Raw genomic sequence first — 25,038 nt, forward strand, 5'->3', positions numbered from 1 at the left:
TCTTACCAGCCAGTGTCCCAATCCTCACCTGTTTCCACCTCCTAAGCTCTGAGACTACGTGCCACCACTCTTAGATGTTTCTACATGACTTCTGAAGATCAAACCCAGGTCTTCAGGCTTGCAAGGCAAACTACCTTTTTAGCCCCCAAACTACTTTAAACCATGATTGCTTTACTGAGTGGCAGTCTTCAGAATGAAATAATTACTTCCCACTTGGACATTTTGAAAATAGCAAGTTAATCATTTCTACTTTTAAAAACACTGCTTAAAAACCTCTAGGACTCATCAGTCATGTACAAATGAAACATTGTACCCAAAGATCCCCAGACTGCACATTTTTAATCATTAAGCACCTGGTACTGTCTAAGCAAGGGCAGACTCCACATTCAGGCTCTAACTCCGCCAGGGTGATTGGGAAGTCTAGATTTCTAAAAGCAATTTCATGTCAGATTTTCCAATAGGAAAATGTACATCCCAAAGGTACCCCTAAACCACCAGGATGTTTTACTAAGAGACAGAAGGATCTCAACTATGAGTGACAATGCTTGCATGAAAATAAATAACCATGATGGCAGCTCTGTCACACAGACTCAAAGCTAAGGTCCTCTCTCCGTGTCACTGGAACCTGACTCTGGTACTTTCAATTGAAAAGTACTCTAAAGTATTTGGGCTCAACATACTGTGTTGAACCAAGTCACATTATATTAGGAGACAGGAATTGGAAGGAAAAAGAAAAAACATTGTCTCAGCTCAATGACACATAGCAGTTTGTACTAGATTTACCCTGAACACACATCACTACTAGCTGTCATTTATCTAGAGCCTCCATCTTTTGATATAGGACAGGCTTCTTGCACAGAATAATTCCATTGGATGTAAAATTCCCTCATCTATACTTTTTAGTCCAGGATCTCTTTCTTTCTCCTCCCACATGGTCATGCTGATTAATATTTTGCTCCTATAGAAGCACTTTCTCAGTAATAGAAATCTTAAGTGGAAGGGACAACTGATCATTTTGTGAAAGCTCCAAGCCTGAAGGCTATTTGTGATAACTTTCAAAAAATGGAAGAAACATTGGAGAGAGACTCAGTGGCTTAAAGCATTTGATACTGTTGCCCTGGACCTGGGTTCAATTTCCAGCACCCACATGATAGCTCACAACCTTCTATCACTCAAGTTTATGGGGTCTGACACCCCCTTCTGGCTTCTCTAGGTATTACTGATATATTGTGCACATACAAACATGCAGGCAGAACACTCATGCACATGATAGACGATGACAGACAGACAGACAGACAGAAGAACAAACAATAAAATCTCTTTAAAGAGTGGAAGGATTCTTATAGAGGGCATTGACTTCAGGTCTTCAAAATTCTTTTCCATGCACTTCAGGTTAGACCTCAGCTAACTGGTTTCTCCATCACAATAACCACATGCCAACTCAGGAAAATACCCATTCTGAGATGACACATTTGTCAGCAAGGACACTGTGCAGTCAAGGAAGCTAAAGAAGGCACAGGTGTGAAGGGCCCTCTTGGACACATTGCTGTCTCTAGAAGGTGGCTGGCCCTGGGTGCGCGCACCACACTCACCATGGATGTCAGGCGCCATGGGCTCATGGGGATCGTCTTCACTCTTCATGAACAGCAGGAGCTCTTCCCCAGGAGCTATGTCTGCGACTACACGGTAGAATATCTTCAAAGATCGGGCCCAGGTGGCAGGAAAGACAGACAGGAGCAAACATTAACAAAGGGCAGGATACACCAGGGCAGCTGCACATTTTCTCATATTCTAATAAACATATTCCCTTTTATTTTTTATCAAAGGAAATGGTGATTTCTGTTTTCTAAACTAAGAAGAAAAATAAACCTCCTTATTGAGAAAAACAATCTCTCAAGCATTTACAATCTTGTTCCAAATCCTAGCATACAAACCACATTTCCTAATACAAGTTTTCTATACAGTCTCCTGTAGACTGTATAATGTTTAACAAAGAATTTTCCCATGCCTGAATTCTTCAAAACACCTAGCAGGCCACACCTTCGAAGGCAGAACCACTCCTGAGTATCCAGCAGTGGCCTAACTAACTTGAATTGCTCCTAAGTCAGCAAAGAACCCTTTCTCCATGAGATGTTCCAAAGAGAGTGGCTGGTGGGAAGCAGCAAACTGAATTGCCATGGTCTCTACGAACAGAATCATAGGAGAGTCTCTGCCTTTCAAACACTACTTCCTCCTCCTGGCAATGGGAAAGGTGAGCCCCAGCCTAGGTCCTGCCCTTGTGCCCCAGTTCCTGATTGCAACTCCAACACCCAGACCCTGCCACTCATGCTCACTGTGTAATCAGGCTGGTGTTTCAGGTGCTTATGCCCTGGCTGTCTAGCTAAGTGGTAAGGACAGGTAGGATTTAATAAATCAGCTACTAGTGGTTTGGAAGGGATTGGGGGAATAAGGGGGTGGGGGGATGGGGGCTGTAAGAAGAACCCCAACCTGAAGTTTCTAAGAGCTTCCTATCTTTCCCAGGAGCTCAGTGATGGATGAGTCATGGCCTCCTGCATGTCCAGGCACCAGGCTGTTATCACTGATAAAGGAAGCATTTCAGCACAAAAATCTTCAAGATGCATATTTATTTTACCATTAAAATGTTACTGGTAGTTCATCTTACTCTAAGGTTAGTTATTAAATAATTTTACAACCAGGTGGAGGTTTGGGGGGAAAGGAAAGTTACCCTGTAACTAATAGACACTAAACATGATAGCCCTCTGCGACACCTGCGTGAATCAGTCCCACGTCTCGCCTCACATGTTCCTCTCTCTCATGCTAACATGCATTCTGCTTTTCCGTCGCCGCACACAAGTCCTTTCACTAGCTAGCTAATCCACAAAATAAACAAGATTGTACCCCCCCCCCAACATATTCTGAACATCAGGGCACATGTAGGAGTGAAAACAAAACAATTGGCAAAAATTCAGGGAAAGTACAGAACACAAATCCACTGAGAAACAGGAAGAGTATCCTAGAAGACACCATTTGCTCATTTGAGACTGGCCTCAGACTTGCTCTGCATCTGGTACCCAAGATCACTTGTTCATTTCAGGCTGGGAAAATCTGGGTAAACTGTCTTATAGCATCAGTGGAAAAAGTCATCCATTTGGTACATTGACCTATTTGTTTATCCTTTGAAAAGCTGAAGACCTCACACAAGAGTATGTGCCTCTTTTTTCCAGCAGGTGGCTCTAAATGCCAGTTGTTTATTTTATTTTTTTCTATAAAAAAAGACCAGAGCATGGAATTGTGCTAAATTAGAAATATATATACCCCAATGAGGGATATTTTTGCTTAGTCTCTTTCTTGTCAAAGTGAAGGTTCTTTTTAATTCATTGGTAGTTAAACCAACTTACGTTCCTTTAAAGAAAATAATGTCAATTAGGAAGCAGTATTGAGGAACACTGTGATATAACCTGCGATTCCTATGTTTTTTTCCAAAAGTGAAATGTAGAGTGTCACAGAATCAGCTCCTTCTGCAGTTTCTGTCTAAAAGGGGAACACAAAGGAGGACATGTTCACCTTGTGCCCAATGTCTACTCATCACTGTCTCCCCTCACTGGAGGCTCACAGGCAGGAAGAGCCCTGCTCAAAAGTTACCAGATTAAAAGAATATCACTGCAGCCTTATGCCTCCCAGTTTAAATACTGCTTAGTACCCTGCTCGAGTCCTATTTCCCCTTATAAAACAATAGATGTCTCTCAACAGTTTGGATCGTGTCTGCTCTGACATCTCTTACAGGTTTAACTTGCTAATTTCCTTTGTAACAGCATGCTAACGTTTAAATTGTGACATATTAGGACTTCTCAGTAGCTGCTCGGAAATAGTGAGGTTTGAAAGACAATGCAAGCAAGACGGAGAAAGAGTGCAGTTGTCTCAGCTGGGGAACACTTCTCGGACACACATGTCAGGCCACTTTAAAGAAGTATTATGATATCTTGATTTCTTTGCAGTCTCCTATTAATCATGTCTCTTTTAATTCCATTTTAGATTTACTCAATCCAATGCGAACAGTCCAAGGAACAAAAGAAAATGATGGATACACTGCAACTATATATTATGAAGACAATTCTCTTTGCCAGGACATAGATCACTCGTGTAATTACCCTTTAAGTGTCCAGATTGTCATGTGAAGAATATTGAGTGCATAAAATATAAAAGACATGGAAGAGTGTTGACGTTGGCTTTATTTACTGGAGGTAAAAGGTGACATTCCAGGCCATGAAAGGCAAGGCAAAGCAGAGTGGATTTTAACTTCAGGGTGTTCTTTTCAATTTTAACTGAATTTTTATGGTGCTCGTGAAACTGGGGTTTGAAAAGGACTGGCAAACGCCAGCCATAACAAGGGCAAATTCTGGGCATGCTTCCCCATACAGCAATAAGAATGTGCCTTGAAGTCCCATCCTCCACACCCTCACGGGTCCAGTTCTCCTCTCAAGGTGTTTCTGCTCCTGTGACCCTTGTTGTCTGCCCTTCCTTAGAGTCACAGGATTCCTGAAGTCAAACTATAGGTTCTTCCTCTATTTTAAAAGCATTGAAGCATAATTTGAATGATTGACCCTAGAGATGCCTTATCACAACAATAGGAACATATTAACAAGCATTCAAAATAAAATGACTTTTTTTTGCCTCAAACTGATTGCATAGGAAAAGGATGGGACACAACCCTAAATGAACCTCCTCCTTCAGGAAATACCGAGTCTCTATTTTCAGGAAATGCTATGTCTCTGCTTTCGCGTTATAAAGACATCTTGTGGTAAATAAAAAGCCAGCAGCAGGAATGATCTCTGCAGCCGATTACCAATGTGGATGCTTACAGACACACTATCCTTAAGACCAGGGCATCCTCAGAGATTCAGCTGCACAGCAAACCTGCAAACCCGGTGTCATATGAGTTTACACCACAAGGAAAGACACCACTTTCCTAGGGGTTTGCTATGGAAAAATGGGAGTTGATTAGTCTGCTAAATTCCATAGAAGACTTAACAGTCCTCCTTTCACATTGTAGTTGTGTGGAAAAACTTAACAGAGTCCAAGATTAAAATGCCCTGTGTTTTATGATGAATTCAACACAAGTATAGAAATCTCAAGTACTCCGAAATAAGTTTCAACCAATTCAAAAGTTGTCAGTTTCCTGTGTTGCTCTCTCCTGTAGAGTTTTCTGCTGGAATGAAAGGTCATCCCAGCACAGTGGAAAAGCAGCAGAATGGGTTCTCACAGTGTGAGAAACAGGTACATGGAAATTCTATTTTCACAAACCTGTAGTTACATGTCTAAAACGCTGTGATCTCTTCTAGAATTCTAAGTTTGATAGCTGGTTCGAAAATTCAGAAACAGATGTTATGAGCATGACCTAAAAATTGCATCTTTCTACTATCTGGATACACTGTGTTCTTTTCACTTCCAAGAAGCTGTGTTTCTATCTTCAGAAGCATAATGAGATAATACCTATAATAATTGATTCAGTAATAGACTTCTTTGTAGTCTTTTACTACCAATTTTTGTGAGAGCAGCTCACCAGAAAAATTTCTGAGTGTCAAAAAGAATTCTTAACTGTTTGCATAATTGGAAAACAATACCAGGAAGCCTAAAACTGTTCACTTTAGGTACTGGTGACATTTATAGCTTAAGGCAGAAATATAATACACCAGTAAATAGGCATCACTTACTATAGATATAATTATTGTAATTAATTCATTTTAACCGAACTCTGAAACCAATTCTGAATGCAAAAAGTAAGTCCATTCAGGTTAAACAAGGCAACACAAGGGATTAAATAAATATAGTTGTGGTGTGGGCAGGAGCAGCCAGCTTTCAGATTCTGAGAGCTCCACTGTCACTCAGTGCAAGTGAATCATTTTTTTACTGAGACATATATTTCACATGTAACATCCAAATGACCCAAAGTTAATGTTTCTGAGGAATTTGAAACTTTACATGAATGATCCCAAGTTATGTATTAATTGTATCTAACATGAAATTAATGCTTAATGATGAGATTATTTCCAACTGTATGCAATATAGGTTACATTTAATTATATATTATGTTATACACATTTTATATAAAGATAAAATTTAAATTAACCTTAATTAATTACATATCATAAAATGCTTCTTTTAGTCAGTTACCTCCATTCAAGAGGCCCACACTAGTGAGGGCAGACACGCTCAAAAGCACTCTGGAAAAAGCTAGTAGTCCTCAGAAGGTGCTCAGACTAACGCCATTTTTTCAAGGCCTCTTTATAACCAAATCTGCCAGGGAAATAATGGTATTTCCATTTGTCCTTACAAAAGGTAGAATGTTCTTGTTCATTAGCCTACAGAATAGGAGTTTTAAGAATCTTCCAGAATAGATTTGCTGTTAGTGTGCCAGGCTTGGATCACTTTAAATTTCTGTGCTTGTACCATTAAGTTAGAAGATAAACTTCAGTGTACATGAGAAAACAAGAAAGAAAACAAACCATTTACTTTTTAAAAGATGAACAAGGCCTCATTGTTATGACTTTCCATTTATTTTCCCCGGTCAAACACTGGAAGTTTTATTTATGCATAATAGACTGCACTTGGCATGTCTAAAAATGACAGAAGTGTGAATTATGAGTGACCTTCAACCTATTCAGGAAGTTCTAATAATTGAAATAATAGAGAAATGTACTCCCTGCAGAATCTATATGGAGAAGCTGCTTTTTCAGACTAATGCTGTGTTTTCTCTTTGAAGCTGTCAGCTGATTTCTCCCTCCTCCAACTTCCAATGCTTGTCTTGAATGCTTTGTTTCTCTACAGCTTCATTTAAAGTACCATGCAGAAGCAGGAAGATCCAAGTGGGACTTGCATGTTTGCAAATGGCAAATAGGGAAGCCAAGTGACAGTGTACATGTCTGAACACAGTCAACATTTGATGTGAACACATCTGTCATTCTTGGTGCTGCACTGAGAGCATGAGTCCACAGACCATATGTGTATGCTTGACCAGCCCAGGAAACACAGTCTGGGCCCCTCATCTAAAGCTAGCAATATGGGAAACCCCTGCTCAGGAAAGCAATAATGGTGTCAAACTTTTAACCTCTGGGCAAATCCTAATGTACATTCTTAGTCTAATTTTACTAAGAGGCAGAGAAGTATCTTCATAAGACAGAGATAGGACTAGAAAATAAACATTTCCAACAGAATGTTAGCTTTATCATGGCTCAGTTTTGCCCAAGTCAAATAGCCTTTAGTTTTTCCAAACAAATGGTATTTTCTATCTACACTTACAGACACAGAGCAAATCAAAAAAAGAACTGAGAGGCTTGGAATAGAGTGAAATAGCCTTGTGTCCCCAAGTCTACCTAGCATGTGTGGAGAGGCTCACTCATGCACCAAAAATAAATAGTTGCATGAATAAATAAATAAACAACTGAGACAAAGTGGGACCTACCTCCTAAAAACAAGTCAGTAGAAGACGTTATCTAAGTTTTTCTTCTATATATTCTCAGCTCATTATTAATAATTTGAGAAAATAGCAAAACATAACTTACTGAATTAAGAAAAACAGAATTGATTTTGGTTCTACTTTCTCCACAAAGAGAGTGCTGAAGAGCTACTCAGAGTGCCTTCAGACCTATGTACCCTGTCTAACAACCTTTCAGGATCTCCCCAAGGGGCCCACGAGGAATGTCCGTGGTCACTCTTTCCTCATATTTGCCATTTTGTTTGATTCTACAGAAACTTGTGATCATTCTAAGCAGTCTCTGAAGGTTTGTCAAAAGTGCCACTATTACACTGCAAAGAAACTAAAGATCATCTTTGGGTGATGCACTGCCAAGTTGCAGGATTTTCTTCTGCCCTTGACTATCCTTGGTGGCTCGTGAAGCATGCTGTTGAGTACCTTCCTGGCATCATACCAGAAGGAACTAGAACCTCCAGAGCACATGATGTTTTCAGTTCTTCCTGAATGAAAGATGATGTCTACATGCAGACACCGATTATTAAAAATATGGATGTAATGTATCAAGCCACTATTTTCAACTTAAATGTGGTTGTCATACTTTAGGTCATGCTCTTCAAGGCTTAATTAAAAAAATCTCTGTATATGTTACATCACCATCATGTCCTGAGCATTAAAAATTGGAAGGATGGTGGGACTTTCTTTCTCATGTAAATATCAAGCAGCAAACTATGTCTTGAGGCAGTTTCATCTTAGAGTAAAGGAAGCAACACATCAGGCAGATAGCGTCCCCCAGAGTCAGCTTGCACACTGAACACAAAGCTGGCCCCTAGGTACTGCCAGCTGGCATTCATCTTATAATAGCAGAGTATAGCTTTGGTATAAAAGTACAACTTAACTTAAAAGCAAAGCAAAGAAAATGCCCAAAGCCAATAATAACTTAAACATCAAAAGAAGGCATACAAAACATGAACAGACATCCTTGTAAAGGAAGAGAAATTAACAAATTACCTGACAGTGGAGGTAAAGGTAAACACTTTATAAAGTGGGGAGAGGTTAAAGAACTCTCCACTTTCTATACTCAGAGTTGATTTGCCTTGCTGTTTTTGTTCCATATGTATTAAGTGAACGTTGAAGGAAAGTGGATTTTTTTCCCTCCTCAGTAAAAAGCCAAAGAAAGTAAGTTAATAATTGAGCCCATAATAAGCTTGCAATAACAACACTGTTCTAGTGTCACACAGTCTGATAGCATCACTCATATGAGCCTGAGCAGAGTGGAAGCGGGTGTGCCAAATCAACCATGATCATCCTGGAAGCAGTTAAAAGTTTATAAGGCAAAGCACAAATGAGAACAATGCCCATTCCAACTGAAAACACTGAGAGTCTTGCTGCCATTCATTAACCACCAGGGAGCTAGCAGGGTCCCCTAAGTGAATTCTGACTTCGTATTCTCTGTGGCACACCCTTTCTTCTCTATCTCGTTGCTTCAGAATGGACATCAGGCATTAGGTAATCTCTTATCGAAGCATTTCTTTTGATTCAGAGGCAACAGTAGACTTCCCTGATTCTACTTACTCAATACCAGCTGCCAAGGGCCCATTTAAAATGAAAGTACTTATCACTTTGTGTAAATGACAAGATTAATAATGCCCTCGCTTTCAGAGGTCTTTCCTCCATTTGAAGACCATGTGAGGGCAGGGCAAGATTCAAATGACTGTGTTACTTTCCATGATACTAATACTCAAACACATATAAATTATCCCACAGGATATATCCAGATCATTCTCATTACCATGATACAAAGATGGGCTTGGCTTTCATCTAAAAGGCCAATTTACATGAACTGAGCTTAGACCCCCTCGTTATAACTAAGAGTTTTACTCTAAAGACACTTCAGGGTAGAAACTATTCCATAAGCACACAAAACTTGTGAATATATTCAATGGTGAGAACAAGCATTGCTTGAGGGTCAGAGACAACCTGTAGGCCGGCTGGCCTTTGATTTGAAGCAAAGAATAGACAGTTAAGCTTAGAAGGTAGGCGGTGGAGGGAGACCAAGTCTAAAGGCGTGTGCTGCATCCTCCACTCAAAGTGGCTCAGAAAAGGAAGCGATCTGTAAGACTTCAGAAGAAAGGTATGAAAGCAACAAGAAACTTTAAAAGCCTCAGTAAAACACTTAGATGCCTGGACTATTTGACTTTAAATGCGTGGGGGCAGGTGCTTCTGATATAAATGAAGTCTCTGAATAGCTGATAAAGCTCATGTTTGGTCCCCCTGAGGACCGAGTTTGGGACAACTTCCAGTATTCAGCTCTCTGCCTTTGCTCTGACCCTACCCTACTGCTCAGAAGTGCTTCTGTAAGCCACCTAAGCTATCTAATGCACTGTCTGTCACTAGGAATGAAAAATCCACAGCTCAGTGCTGGGTGTCAGCAGTAAAGCCACCTAGCATTGAACACAAACTGTAAGGAATATAGGGAAAGCAAAATCAAGACACCAAGGATCAGGAAGTTCGGGTGTTTGAATGGTTGTACTATTCTATGACTTGTCTGTGATTGGGGTCTCAGTCCTAGTGTCTTTGGCATGGCCTTCCTTTATAAAGATAAATTACCACAGTTAACTCAGTACTTTCAGTTGGGGAATACAACATCAGTCAGACTTGCAGTTCCTTAGGAATTATGTTTCTGCAGCAATGCCAGCATGCTCAGAATTTCTGCCCCTCCCCAACATCATAGCAATAATTCTAAGAACGTGAAATGAAAAAGACTTCTAAAGTCGTAAGACCTGCGTCTTTCTAGGCAATAGTGTCAAGAAAGAAAGCTACATTTTCAAAGCTCATTCTGGTATAAAATATCTGAAAGTAAGTAACATACACATACACACACATATGCAGGTGTACGCATGCACGCACACATGCATGTGAATCTGTTAAAAAGTTTGAACCAAAGAAAATGACCTGGGATAAAGTCCTTATGGAAAAGTATGGAGGAATAGTTCATTGTGTATTCCTTGTTTCTATTTTATGACATAAATCAGATTACATTCGTTATTAGTATTACTGAAAAAAACAAAATCCACCAATCAAACATGGTCAACATGGGTTTTATACAGGATGTATGTTCTGACAGCCTCCTACTATCAAACTTCATAATCTTAGCATGCATATTTATTTTCTTTTGTAGATCTTAACCTTCCCCATTGTCATGGGGTTAATTTAAATTGATTAAATTTTAACTTAAACATTAGAAAGTGTTTAATATGTCTTCACCAAAATAGGCTAATATTCACACACCTGTCATTTGTTCAGGGTAACCACTGCCTTCTTTGTTTGCTGACAGAAACATTACCAGAACTAGATCACAGTTGAAAGATTTCCCTGAAATTCTTTCTTTTCGGAGCCTACAATATTTAACTACTGTGCCGTCAAAATTCTTATAATAACTTAAAGTCCTTCTAAGAATCAGAGCAAAGAGGAGCATTTTTTTTTTTTTTTTACTAAAAGACTCCAGGTTTGTGCTGTACAGGTAAGCTGACGTCACTAATTTAATAATCACCCCTGTTTGCAGGGCTTCTCTCAGTGTCTGGATAGTGAAAGGAATCTCCAGTGATGGGTGTGTTTATGCGATGAGCTGGACCTTGTCATCATGTGACAGATCCTATCATGGAAAGGCAGAGGCAAAAACACATCTGGAGGGTCTCTGTTGTCAGCTCTGTATCTTTGCACCTGGTTCAATATTTACATTTCAAAGCTGTCCAGAGATGCCCATCTACATGGTCTTTCTGGTACCACATACAGGCTTACAGACGAAAATGTTTATAATATAAAGATACACACTATTAAGGTGTCTGTCTTCTTGTTTCTGTGACCTGAGCTATGTAGGATGCTATAGTCTTCAGAGACATGCCTATTACAGACATCTTTTGTCTTTGACTTTTCTCTCAAGTTTATGGATGAACCTATTTGACCATGCAGTATCAATTTCACAATTATATTATTTGATGTACAATCAAAATTAAGATGGTAATATAGAAGTTTAGAATGAATACTGAAGGAAATTATCAATATATATCTAATAATGGTGTTCTTTTCTCTGCTTCTTCAGTTAAAACAATTGATATTGTTAAAACGATGGATGTGTTTTCACTGAAAACAATGCCTATAAAATGTGTACTTTCAAACTAATTGGAAAAATTACAAATGCCAGCTATAATGAGCTATCTGATTCACACACAATTAGAAACTGCAGGATTTTCCCTTTAAATGCAACCAACTTTTTCAAGAAAAATTTACTTATTATAAAACATTAGAAATAAAAATTAAATGCAAAATTGGCCACAAGTGGCCTTGAATTAGATACAAGTAGAATTCTTGAATTATTTTCACTGATCATATAATAGTTTTGATAAGTACTGATATGTGTCTATTGTCAGTAAATAGAACAGCAAATAATCATTAAGATACAATTACATTATTTCATCTTAAAGGGATCTTTTGAAGTTCCATAGTTTCCTTATTAGGAGGCACAACACAGTTTACCCCCTTACAACGCTTATCCATTTGCCATATCTATAAATAGTAGATGCTCAAAAAATATTTGCTGCTACTGAAGACAATAGCTGCTAAGACAGACTTGGGATATGTTCTGTTTGAAATCAATAGCTAATTTAATAATTTGTTCATTTGTCAATAGCACTTTGTTATTTTTTTAGAGCAAAGGGAAACTCAATTGATTAGTTTATTATTTTTGACTATGCTGAACATTTAAATGATTCCCATTTAAACATAATTTTACAGCTTACTACCTTATGTTTAGTTTAGCCAGGGAAAAAATGATCTGGAAGCTGGTGAAATGCCAAAGAATAATCTCCTAATGATGGCTGAAAGTCTTAGGCTGATGGCGTTAGCTTTATTTAACAGCTTTCAATTGGAACCATCCAATTTAAACTTTTCTTATTCTCATTGTAGTAGATCTGCCAAGCAACCATTTCAACATGGTCTTAGAAGCACATTTAAGTCACCATTGCGTTAAAAGAAATATATGACTGATACAATTAAATTTTAGCTCAGTGATGTTTGTAAGGAAAACACAACAGAATAAACTTCTCATTCTTTAGACACTTTCAGACAAGGTTACAAGACTTATATTTTATTAAGTGTAAAATTCGTTTTGTGATAATTTTCTGACCTTATTTCACAGTTATTTTCGTTAAAGTCAGTCTACTTTTTGGTCTTCTATAAAGTCACAGAACAATCTCCAACAGTGATAACTTTCAACTTTTGCTTTACATAAAAGAAAAATATTTTGATTATTCAAAGTGTAAAATTCTCATCTTATTATACTGATTTAGGAAATTCAACATAATTATGCACTTTATAATACATAATCAGGTAAGTCTGCACCAATGACATGCGTATGTTTCTACCTATTATTTCAAATAGAACTATATAGCATTTCAAATACCTCATTTGCAAATTCTGACTAATTCTCAGATTGTTTTATCTCTATACTTCATATGAATATACATACTAGGATGACAAAGGAAATATGTAACAGTAGGTATCAAGTACCTAGTTTCTAAGTCCTTCAGCCACACTACAATAACTGCAGCCTTGATAACAACGCTAAGACATCATGAACACATCACCCAAAGAAAACATCAGTGAAAAAAAGCAGTGCTAAAATGTCTAGCTCCATATCTTGTGTTTGTGTGTTAGATTCTGCCGTATCAACAATCAGGCCACATGAATCCATTGCAGCTCACTGATATTTTCATTCTTCAGGCTTCGCTGATATTTTAGTGTTCTCAAAGAAAGACAAGAAAATCTTTACAACATACCTGGTCATTTATCTGGCATGCAACAAGGTTGTGCTGATCATAACAGCCAGCAAATCTGATGTACTTGAGCCAGCTTCCTACATCTGGTTGACTGGCATCTATGCAGAACTTCACATTGCAAAACTCATCTAAAATCTGGAAGGAAGAAGATGAGAACAATAAATTGCCATATCAGCCCATTGCTAAAAGTACTCAGTCCCTTGAAAATATTTCATTGAAATAGAAAAAGATCAGGCAGCACATCTCTTTAAAAGAGACATAAGTTATGCTGCTTTTACAAAAGGCATAAGGCAATTTTAACTTATCACTAAAGCTGATTAATTGGTTTCAAAACAAGTTTGCTTCTTTTCATCCATGAATAAACTCAATGACTTAATTTTATTCATTGTGCTTTTACAGGAAAGTGATATAGGACAGCATGTACAACATATTATTTCTAAACTAAACATTCAATATTTAGGTTTGGATAACTCAGCTGTCAATATTGTAGCTCTACCTAGCCTCCTCATCTGGGTGAAGGCTTTTACATTTTTTATTTGAATTCAATTAAAAACTTTCATCTAAATATTACTAAATTTCTTTTATTAGCTTGCCTTTTCTCACCATAAAATTACAGTATTAGTTAAAGAATTGTCTCATAGATGCTTCTGAGCAAACTAAAGAAAAACAAATGAAAATTATACATATATATTTATGCAAAGTATGACAACTTAAGTTTTAGTTAACCCCTGTCAATACATGTTTGTTTACATGTCTGGTAAACAAAATAACAACGGTTTACAGGTAAGTACAAAACTATTAGATATTATCACATGTTGCCAGCATTACCTTATGGCTGGGTTTTATCATTTTTCTAAAGATTTGTGTTTGGCCTCTACTAAATGTTAGTATTACTCAGGACACTAGCAAAATCTAAATTGAGGTGGGAGGCTTTTCATTCTAAGGTTTCATATACTCAGATTAAGCCTTTTCTGAGTCATTAACCTCAATAACTTGTTAAGCATCAATATTAAAAGCTGTGTAGCCACTGACCTCATGGTGGAGAACTAGGGGCTGGCAATGCTGTGTCAGTCAGTTAATGCAAACTGTGAGGACATTTTTTGCTCCAGACTAAACAACATACTCTAGGACAAGAATTAATGAATTAAATAACCCTTGAACTCTGCCCCTGCTATACCTGTCTGGAAATTAACATTAAACCCTTCTCTATATGTACCCAAAACAGTTTTGCATAGAACTCCGATAATCACCCACTTGCAGATTCAAGTCATTAACTCACCATAAACTTCAAGAACTCAGTTCTGAGCGGTCCAGGCTAAAGCACTATGAATAAGCCCTTGACCGTGGGGCCATTGAAGGGCAGTAAGTCGTGCCAGGATTTAAAAAAGAAAAATAGTAACCTAAGAGAAAGACAATAATTGCTCCCTCCCCTTACCTCCATCTCTCCACACTAACAGAGAGTTAAATAGCCTTTCTATGGAGGACAAATTTTGACAAATACATTATTTATAAAATTACAAACTTTAAGACATTTCTTCAACTCTCGAGGCTGAACAATTCAAATGGCACTGAGATTTCGCCCCTTCCCAGACATAAAAAAGGTAAATAATTAGCACATATTTTAAAGTTTGTTTTTCTTTGTCAAGTGGGATTGTTGTTTTGTCTGCTAACTTATTCTTATTTGGGGTGTGTTGTTTGTTTTCTTGACTAAGAAGAGAAGGGGTGGGAGGCATGTCAACTGACACACCAGAGAAATATTCAATAAAGGAAATCGGTGAAGCCACTGAAATGCTACACTGGTCTCATTTCATGCTGCAGAAAGATGTGGAAAACTTGTTAATTTTAAAGTCAAGAAGCATCTACCCCCTCAGCTTTGCAGCAGAGGTAGGGAATTAAAGATTACATACTGTGCACGTAAAATTATAGGTGTAATTTTATTCCGTGTTAACATCGCTGCCACTGCCTCTGTCAACAAGCGAGGCTAATTTTTTGGAATTCATTTTCAAAGACTGTCTTTTTTTTCACATAATGTTACACGATTATTCAAAGGTTTCACCAACATACTGAGGTCCTTACTCTCAGTATTCTTGCCCCAAGGCCGCCTAACTGTCTTCACCCCAGGCTAGTTGTTCACATTGACTTGCTACCAGGACTTCATTTATGCCCAAATGTCTCAATCTCGTCGGAAATCTGAATAAAATAAACAACGCATCTTCTCTCATCCCATCTCTCACAGTCCTGTGTTTTCAAAAGCTGTTAAGCTTCAAAAACGAATTAATAATTCCTTTAGGTGGACTTGAGAGAAAGGCCTTTTCAAAAAAAAAGCAAAAAGCAAAAAAGAAATACCCAACGAAAAGGGGGAAAATTCCCAGCCTGCAGCCAAAGGGTCCGAATGTGACTTTCTTGAGGCAGCACACTCGCTGTTGGCCAGCGAAGCTGTTACTTGGCAAGGTGGGACTCCGCCGAAAGCCACTTCCAAAGTCGCTTGGCTGGTGCCAGGAATTCTGATTTTTGGCAACCCCACCTTCTGCGTCCCCGAACCTGACCGACAGACCGTGGGGAGGGAGGGGAAGGAGGACGCGAGAGCCGAGAAGGCGGCAGCCAGCCGGGCAGACCCACCCGAGGCGGCGGAGCCCAGGCGACCGACGACGCTCCGGGGACACCGGGACCTCAGCGCAGACCCGGGACGCAGACGCCGTCCCCAGCGACACCCTGCCCACAGCCAAGACTTTAAGTGAGTTCGCTTACCTTCCGATTTCTACGGCCTCAACTCAGCAATCAAAAGCAATCACAGTAGAATTTAGCAAAACAAAATCAGCAGCACCCGGCACTCGTGTAGGAAAGTCTTTTCAAAGAACACCCGGCAACATTTCGAGACTTTAAAAAATAAAAAATAAATAAATAAAAGCCTCGTGTTTCGCCTTCCAAATGGGTGTCTGATAAGTTTGTCGTTCCCTGGGAGCTGTTCGCCGGGACCACGCGTTTCGGGTTTATTGTCCGCCAAGAGTGTTTTAAGACCAGAAATGACCCGGGTTTGGTGTATTTGGGTTTTTTCCCCCTTCCTAAAGGAGCTCGCAGCTATTCCTTCTGTTCTCACCACCTCCCTCTTTCCTCACTTTCTCTTGCTCTTATCAGTCCGATGTGTAATGAAAGTTATCTGAAACCTACTAAAACTTCTTCCACTCCTCTCTCCCAGCTCCAGGGGCAAGACCCGCAGGAGAGCTTGCGAAGGTGGGGGGCCTGCCAGGCCAGGACGGCCCCCAGACCCTCCCAGAGCCTGCTCGGGTCCAGACCCTCACCCGCTCGTCCCCTTTAGCCACTCCGCGCCCAGCCGCGGGGTTTCTATTTCATGAACTGTCTCTTTAAAGGGGATCTGCTCGGCCATCCAGAAAGAAACCGGGGCGAGGGAGAAAGGGAGCTATCTCCAGAGTGGTCGGAAGCCAGACGACGGGCTCCTCTTTCAGTAAATTTTTAAAGTGACAGCAGCCTCCTCTGGCGGGAGAGGTCACAAAAAGGTCGCCAAGACCCAAGTCCTATAGGGACAGACTGATTATGGATGCGCCATCCCCTGAAACATGTAGATTTCTGCGGATAAACAACCAATGGGGAGATTTCTCCAGCCAGGATTTGTTTCCCCTGGGAAATCTCTTTGGTTTTGATGTCCTGAGCACAACTCTGTGTGTGTGTGTGTGTGTGTGTGTGTGAGAGAGAGAGAGAGAGAGAGAGAGGGGGGGATGGGGGGATGGGGGAGGGTTGGACAATTGCTTTCTGGGGTGTGAGGATGGCTCCCCAGGCAGCTACTCCTTTGGAAGCTCTGTAGATGGCCAGGGTAACTCTTGGATAAAGAGACTCTAGCTCACACTAAAAGTCTCAAGACAGCAGCTCCAAGAGTGAAAACTGAGAGACATTTCCAGTTTTCAGTTAAGCATATTTAAAATAAATTTTAATTTAAATTTGTACTTCAATTTGCTCCCTTAGTTTTTTATAGTTAGATCAGCAGAAAAGTTTGTTACATTTTAAGTCCTTTTCCTCCACATAAGAACAAAGCTTAAGATCTAAAACATTTGCATATATCAATAGCAAATAAAGTGCTATGGATTTAGTAGACTGAGGACTGTCTGGAGAATTTTTGCTATTATCTTTGCTATATTATTTAAAAGACCATGACTGCCTAGAATTAGAATTATACAAGTGCTTGCTTTCAGTGATTCATATTTTATAAGTTAGATAACTTTACATTTGGACAGTTTCTATCAATACACTGCAGAAACAACATTGGGCAAAAGAATTTGGAGAATAGATGGCAAATGTAAGCATCCACATGTTTATTTGGGTAAATTTTGTTAAGCCCACAGCTTAATTGGGAATAAATGCTCGATGAGAATACTCTAAAAGCAAATAGAGAAATCCAATTCCCACACCCACCAAGAAAGGAGCAAACACAGAACCCCACCCTTGCTAGGCAAGAGATCTAACCCAAGCTAAATCCCAAAGCCTGAATCCAATTTATTTCCAACTCAACAATGGAAAGTTAAGCAAAGTGCCCAGGTCTAGGGGCAATTGCCTAGGAGAGGTGGAGCCAGCCATCAGGCTTACAATGTGCTGACATTAGACTTTTGTCTGCAAACCAGGTCTCACAAGTGCCACCCACTTTTTGTTTTCTCCAAGTGCGAGTTAACATGAAAAATCTAGTAGATCTTTATTTCCCCCAAAATGCTGATAGAAAAACAAAAATAGTAACAGAAGACAAGGATGTAAGGGATAGTAAATGACAAGTGGCAGTGACTAATTCATTTTGGTGGTCTGTTATCTGTGACATTGAACTGTTATTTCAGATAATGGCCATTGTTTGAGGGGAAAATTTCACAGCAGTGGTAGGTAAGACAGGAAAAAATCCTTTGTAAATAACCTAAGCAGTCAGATGTTCCCATAGAGCCTGGCCTGAGAACTTCTAGGAGCCCTGGCCTCCCTGCATTGATCGAGGCCCTTCCTCAACTTGCCCATTGTTGGAGCTTTTTTTTTTTTTTAATTTAGCCATAAATTGGACTAGCTGGAGCTATGAGCTGTTCTATTTTCTTCCTGTCAGGATGAGAGATTTGTTTTATGATGCATTGTGTATTAAATACAAGTAATCTGGGGAACTGATTGCTTCAGACACTTGGGTTTGATCGGGGGTGCCTGGGTGCTCAGTGCCCCAAACCACTCCTGACCTACCTCACCCTGGCCCGGCCTTGCAGCACCCACCGCCTAACCCTTTCCAAGGCTTCTCTGAAAAGCAGGAAACGTTGGCGATGAGACAAAGGTCCTGGGGAATCAGTCACAGGTCCTGACTAAATTCACATTCCAGGGGAAAAGCCTCCCTTTGAGTTTTTTTTCCTCTGAATTAGCTTCTGGTGTGGGAGGCGGGGCAACCGGTCCTGACGGGATCCTTGCAGGTACGTCATGAAGCCAGTAGGTGGCGATATATCCCGAAATAAAGCACAGTGACTCATCAACCCAGGTAAACCCACCAGGTTCCAGCCTGCTAGTCTCAGCCTCCAGGTCACAAGCTCCCAGGCCCTGCGACAATGCCTGAGTGGGGCATATCCATTCCTACCTCTGAGAATCCCTTCCTGAACACAACCTTAGCTTCCTCCCTGAGACCCTACGAGATGCGTCTAGAGAGACAGGGAGGATCCATGCCAGCATCACCACTAATGATTTAATATTTGTTTCATATTAAATAATACTAATATTGCTATCATCATTATTATTCTTTTACATTGAATAAACTGTAAGAAAGACTAAAAGGCATCATTGCAAGGATCTTGGCAAATAAAGTAAAACACTAGATTAATGATCACCCCTTTTTCTTTTGCTTATAAAGCAGTAACTTCACCTGAAGATAGCCATCCTAACTTTTCTTAACATAACTTGAAATTTAGAGAAAGACACCCACAACCCTGGAATAGGTGATGATCTTTGCCCCCCTAGGATGTTGTTCTTCTAATAGTAACCCATTTGAAGATCTACCCCATCAGAGGAAACACAGACCCAGGCAAGGGTATGGAGAGGGTCAGAGTCTTGCAAGGAGTTTGCTTTTCCCCCTGTAAGTTTGCTTCCAGTCAAGAGGTTTCTAAACCAATAAATAAATGCAAGGAGCCAAATAAAATTGCCAACACCGTTTACTCCTTGGGATTTCTAGAGAAGTCTGCTTATAGTGGTTACCAGGTACAAACTACGCTGCTGCAAAAGCCGCTTTCTGCTCTGTAGTACTCAGGAGCATGCGTGTTCTGCAGGGCTTAGCACTGCCCTTGCAACGGGCTATTAAAAATAATGGTTTTACTATAATCTCAACCCAGCTTTAATTTGCAAGCATGTATCAGGATATATGATCTAAATATCAAGGGGATAGAACGGGAGGAGCAGATTTAACAAATGAAGGCTCTAGGAGAACAGGAAACAGGGTAGTTCTTCAGAAATGGTTTTTAAAAGAACCATACTTTTAAAGTGGTTTTTTTAGGAGTTGCCTAGAAATTCTTTATTTTCTTAATCCTTGTTTACCAAGGAGACATTGGAAAGCCCGAGGTCTGAGCAGATTTTCTAGGAGTTACCAAGATTCCACTTTGGTTGATGGCAGGGCTGGGGTGGGAGAGGTTAATGTGTTTTCTTCCTGGTTTGAAAGGGTATAAACCCTCCTCAAGACTTTCCCTGCCTCCTCAGGCTACAGGGACTGCAGAATCTTTAAAAAGCCCAAAGATTTCCAATAAGGCCATGGGTTCTGCCTTCATTGTAGAACTGTTTATTTAAAATAAGTCAATATATTAGTTAAACCAGTAATAAGTTAGTGCCCCAGTATTCAAGTGATTCCCACAGGACTGTAAACGGATGCCTCTTTTAAAGCCTTAAACTTCATGGTTGTCCCAGAAGCAAGAGTCCAGCTAATGGAGACCCTATGGGCATGGTACATGCCAGCACATCATTAAAAGAAAGAAAAGCAGTCCACCAAAAGCCAGATGAAATGACCGCACTGTCCACTTTTAATGGCTTCCTGTGGACAAACGGCCCTGTAACACTCTGCAGAGAACGGTATTTAAAATCAAGACAACTCGCTGGCAGTTTTCAATACCATAAAGTTAATAAAGAGGGTTCCCATTCACCCTGACATTATGTTTTGAGTTTATAGAGGAAGGCACTTTATAGCTTTAGCCTAAGTACAGTCCCTTTAATTCTGTAGCTCTGGGTTCTCGGGGTGGCTAAACAGCCACCGAACTCCAATCTTGACGTTTTTCCCCTCCTAACACTGTGCAAATGCAGGTTTGGGGGTTTCTCACTTGCAGTCCCATTCACAGACTGCCCATGAAATCTTGCTTCATACAGTCATGTCGGGAAGCATGAAATAATCTGAGAAATTGACATTTGGCTGAACAATAACTGCTTGCTAATTAAATTAGCTTTGTGTATAGATATTGATGTGTGTTTAAAAAGAAAATCAATGTTTCCTTTTCTATAGCACAACGGTATGTGGGACATGGTTGGATTTAAGTGAGACACAGATAAGAAAAAAATCTAAGAACTGCCCCATTGATTTTGATACGAATATGTCAGTCTCCCCTCTGAGTCCTTCAAATTCTCACCACCCATAATCTATTTAAATCTTTCCATTCAGTGAGAAGATTTGAATAAAATATAATGCTCAGGTGCAAAAACTAGATCAGAAAGCCATAGGATTGGCTGTGACGAATGTTCCATTTGATTTAAATTATTTATACTGCTTAATCAGGGAAGTATGTCACAAGCTTGAACTTGAAGTTGAATTCTGAGATACTGGGAGGCAGACTTGCAAGTCTGCTCAACATAGTGCCAAGCCACAGGCACAGAGGCTCTGAACCTCCACAGTGCCCTACTGTCACTGCTCAGCAGAGACACTGGTCATTTCTGAGGAACTCTGCCTTTCTTCCCTTTCATTTAATTTTTCCTTTCTTAAATCTGTTGAGGCAGTTCTGCAGAAAAGAAGGAAGGAGGGAAAGATGGAAGGAAGGCAGGAAAGAAAGAAAGAGGGAGAGAAAGAAAGAGGGAGAGAGAAGAAAGAAAGAAAGAAGAAAGGAATGAAGAAAAGAATTGAAAGAAAGCGAAGAAGGAAATTAAAGGTTAAAAAAAGGTAAATAAAACATTTCCCTTGGTCTGGAAATGGGCCCGACTGAAAGCATGTTCATCTCGGGCTCAGTAATTTGGTTCTCCAGGAGAAGACAGAAGCCCTGCTGCTTGCCCTGCACTTCATAAATCACATCTTTATGTGGACAAGGTCAGGGCACCTAACAGCTCAGACATGGGCCTTTGCAGTGGCTCGAGGATTCAGGCGTGTTTACTCTCCTGCTCCGCTCTCCGAGGAGTCGTCCAGCACGCTTCTAATTACTTTTGATTATTTTCATTTGCCGGGGTCAGTCTGGCTTGCCAGGACTGCAGGAGGGTTGATTTCCTACACATCTTGATGTCTTTGTAGGACAACACTGTGTGCGTTCAGAATTAGCACCCCGTTTTTGTCTCTACACTATGAAGCCCTCCCTAACTCTGACGCAAAGTGACCCCTGAACTGGCCCCTACTATCCTTCCTATCAATTAACCACAAGGCCATAATCCCTATCTGATCAGTTTCCCCAAAAGAGCCCCCAACTCTAACACCTGAGTATTTTTTAGAATATCTGGACAAAATGAAATCAATTTTTCTGCCTTGATCTTTAAACATATTTAGTAATGAACAGCAACTATTTTGAAACTAAGATGAAATGCTTTGCTGAAACAACAGCTCGAGTGAATAAATTATTATACTCAAAGATTTATTTCTCAAACTCCAACTCCAGCTGCCATATTTAACATATTTTTGTTGGCTATTTTGATCTATTTCCTTAGCTATTGTGCAGAGTGGTTAGAGCACCACAACAAAGGCTTCATCTAAAGTTTTTGTGAAGAACCTTATGGTAAATAAACAGTTTAATACCATGCAGCAAAATTGTAGTGGAGCTCAGCATTATCTTTCTCTGTCTGTCTGTCTGATGTGAACGCATTCAAGAAAATAACATGATGAACCAATACATAATCACAAAGACAAAGCAACAAAGATCGGTAAAACATATGACACACACCTGTGTCAATAAGAAGTGGGCATTTTTTATAGAGCTGAGGACATTTTATAAGTATCTTCAGCTTCTAGAGAATAACTAATCGCGACCATTCTCAAAAAGCCAAATATTTTCTTCTTTCTGTTGTACAACAGAGCTAAAGAAGCAAGCGTGTTTGGAAGTACCCTCCACTCTGTACAGGTTTGATTTTTCATTATTTTATCCATTTTAATTAATTCAGCCTTTCAAGACAGTGTTCAGCACAGTGTGCAGTAACTCCAGGGCTGACACCCTCCCCCGGGCTTTGCTTTCAGCCTGCTGATCTCGTGGGGTAAGAGAGCTGGAAGGCATGCCTCGTCTCCACTCCCTCTGTGTACCTCTGTGTAAGGCACTTAACCTTTGAGTTGATTTCCATGCAAGTTTCATAATATCAGCATAATGAGAGTGTTGGGAAAATAAATTGAGTAATGTGAGTGTGAGTGGCACTGAGTCCATGGGAACGGGGCAAAATCAGTGAGTTCCACGGTGTCTGTGTAACAGGCTAGAGTAAACACACATGGATGCATAACTTGAAAGCTAATCTGGTCCACACTTTGGGGAATGACAAAGTATGATTATACACTTTTTAACCCTTGGTTCCCTTCTGATGTTAGTTGCCCCAATTCTCACCCTTACCTTAGAAGAGAAGAATTTTAAGAAAAATTTTTTTCTCTCTCTCAAGATGTGTTTCCCTGGTAGATGTCTGTCCATGTCTGGCATGCAGCTGAGCTCCTACTGTCACACCCGCTGTGTTCCCTGCCCACTAATCAGCCAGAGAGCCTATAAACAAAGGTGAACTGGGACCTACAAAGGTGTGTGTGTGTGTGTGTGCAACATGTGAGCATGTGCACGCGCACACACACACACACACACACACACACACACACACACGAGATGATCCAGGTCCGTATTCAGGTCAGAAAAAGCATCCCTTACAATTACAATGCCCTCAGGAGGGCTTCAGATGGGACCTACAAAGGTACACACACACACACACACACACACACACATGCACACACACAGGCACACGCACGCCCGTGCGTGCAAAAATCAACACTCAGATCAGAAAAGGCAGCCCTTACAATGTGAACTTCAGATGCTAGGCAGACAGGAGTTAGGTACAATTCATCCCTTATTACCTGTGATCTAGGCTGAAACAAGTACTAAACGGGTACTTGTAAGTTGGAATGCCTAGTTAGGGTGCCTGGGCTTCCAGACTAAACTGCTGCAATGGACTTGTCACAGATCTTTAGCCTCCAGCTCACCCTTTACTGGTTTTCATTCTTTTAGCTGTTCATACTCTACTCCCCAAACTTTCGCAGTACCTTGTAATGCAAACCCATCCAAGTTTGGGTGAGCCATAGGAAACAGTAAATGTAAATAATAGAATTTTGCATGGATCACAGCATTTGATCAATACAAACTGGCTATTATTGTTGATATCACTGATGTAATTATTGTCACTCATGCCACTCTGCCTGACTCCTTTGTGACCACAGGTTATATCTCATCTAGCCTTCACTGTGCTTCTCTCCTGGATTAAAGTTAGCTTTGTATATAGTGGGATGGTCCTTAACAGTCACTATGATTTTTCAGAGGATGGATAGATTTACTCACACTGGTACCTTCAATAGCATCTTCTCATAATAAATTAAACTATACATCTTTGTGAGAGTGGTGTAATTATGATAGACTGTGGGGGCATGTTTAGCACTTAAGGAAACTTGGCTGGTTCATGCTGCTGCCCTGAAAGAATCAGCCACAATAATTTTTTCCATTGTTGCCTCTCTGGAGTAGCATGGTGCCCATTTTGCCACTTTCTCTCCCAAAGTCATTTCTGTGTCAGCCCTTTCCCTTTCCTAATTTTCTCTCTCCTTTTCTCCAAGTGACCAGTCATTAGCTCTGTTCACCTGCTAAATAAAGTATGTCTGCAGTTCCCCTACTCTCTCCTATGCAAATAGTCCTAGTGGAAGCCCTTATCATTACAAGCCTAAACTTCCATGGTATTTTTATACCAGAAACTCATCTTTCTGAAATAACAAGGCTATCATAATGTGTTACTTTGCCTAAAGCAAAAGGTACAAATTGATAGACAAAAAGAAAGACTAAAATAACATAAAACCTCCAATAGGACCCAATTATCTGGAAAATGAAAACTGATCCAAAACACACTGTCCTCTGTGATTTGACATGAAGTTCATCCTCCAGACCCTTTTCCTGTATTTCCCCTACACAGATTGTCAGCTATAGCTAACACCTGTGTATATGACTACATACTCTTGACACACTAACTAGGCTCCTATAGCTCTGTAGGTGGAGGTTTTTATTCTGCCTGGTTCCGCAGCCAATTATACCCAAATATAAACACGCAAAGACTTATATTAATTTATAACTGTTGGCCGATGGCTAGGGCTTCTTTCTGGCTAGCTCTCTCTTAATTATTAACCCATTTATATTAATCTATGCATTTCTGCATGGCCTTATCTTACCAGAGAATGCCTGGCATGTCCTATCTTCCCAATCTCTACATAGTGTCTCTCCCTGGCGGCCTGTCTATGCCTCCTCTCCCAGAATTCTTCTTGTGTCCTAGCATTGC

General features: G+C 40.1%; 1 protein-coding gene across 9 annotated transcripts in view; it reads right to left on the reverse strand.

The window, feature by feature from the left end:
* Positions 1-25,038, reverse strand: part of Mecom (MDS1 and EVI1 complex locus) — a 544,013-nt gene that overhangs the window by 43,728 nt on the left and 475,247 nt on the right. For 8 of the 9 annotated variants that reach the window (XM_040754551.1, XM_040754548.1, XM_040754549.1 and 5 more), the window contains 2 exons: positions 13,306-13,440; positions 1,593-1,695 (listed from right to left, as the gene is read on the reverse strand). In XM_040754551.1, coding sequence (XP_040610485.1) covers positions 1,593-1,695; positions 13,306-13,440 — 238 coding nt within the window. Of the gene's footprint in view, positions 1-1,592; positions 1,696-13,305; positions 13,441-16,053; positions 16,183-16,473; positions 16,859-25,038 lie in introns of those variants that run through there. The other variant, XM_040754552.1, reaches the window with a different exon arrangement.

Source organism: Mesocricetus auratus, unplaced genomic scaffold (assembly GCF_017639785.1).
Source record: "Mesocricetus auratus isolate SY011 unplaced genomic scaffold, BCM_Maur_2.0 Super-Scaffold_100011, whole genome shotgun sequence".
NCBI classification, from domain to species: Eukaryota; Metazoa; Chordata; class Mammalia; order Rodentia; family Cricetidae; genus Mesocricetus; species Mesocricetus auratus.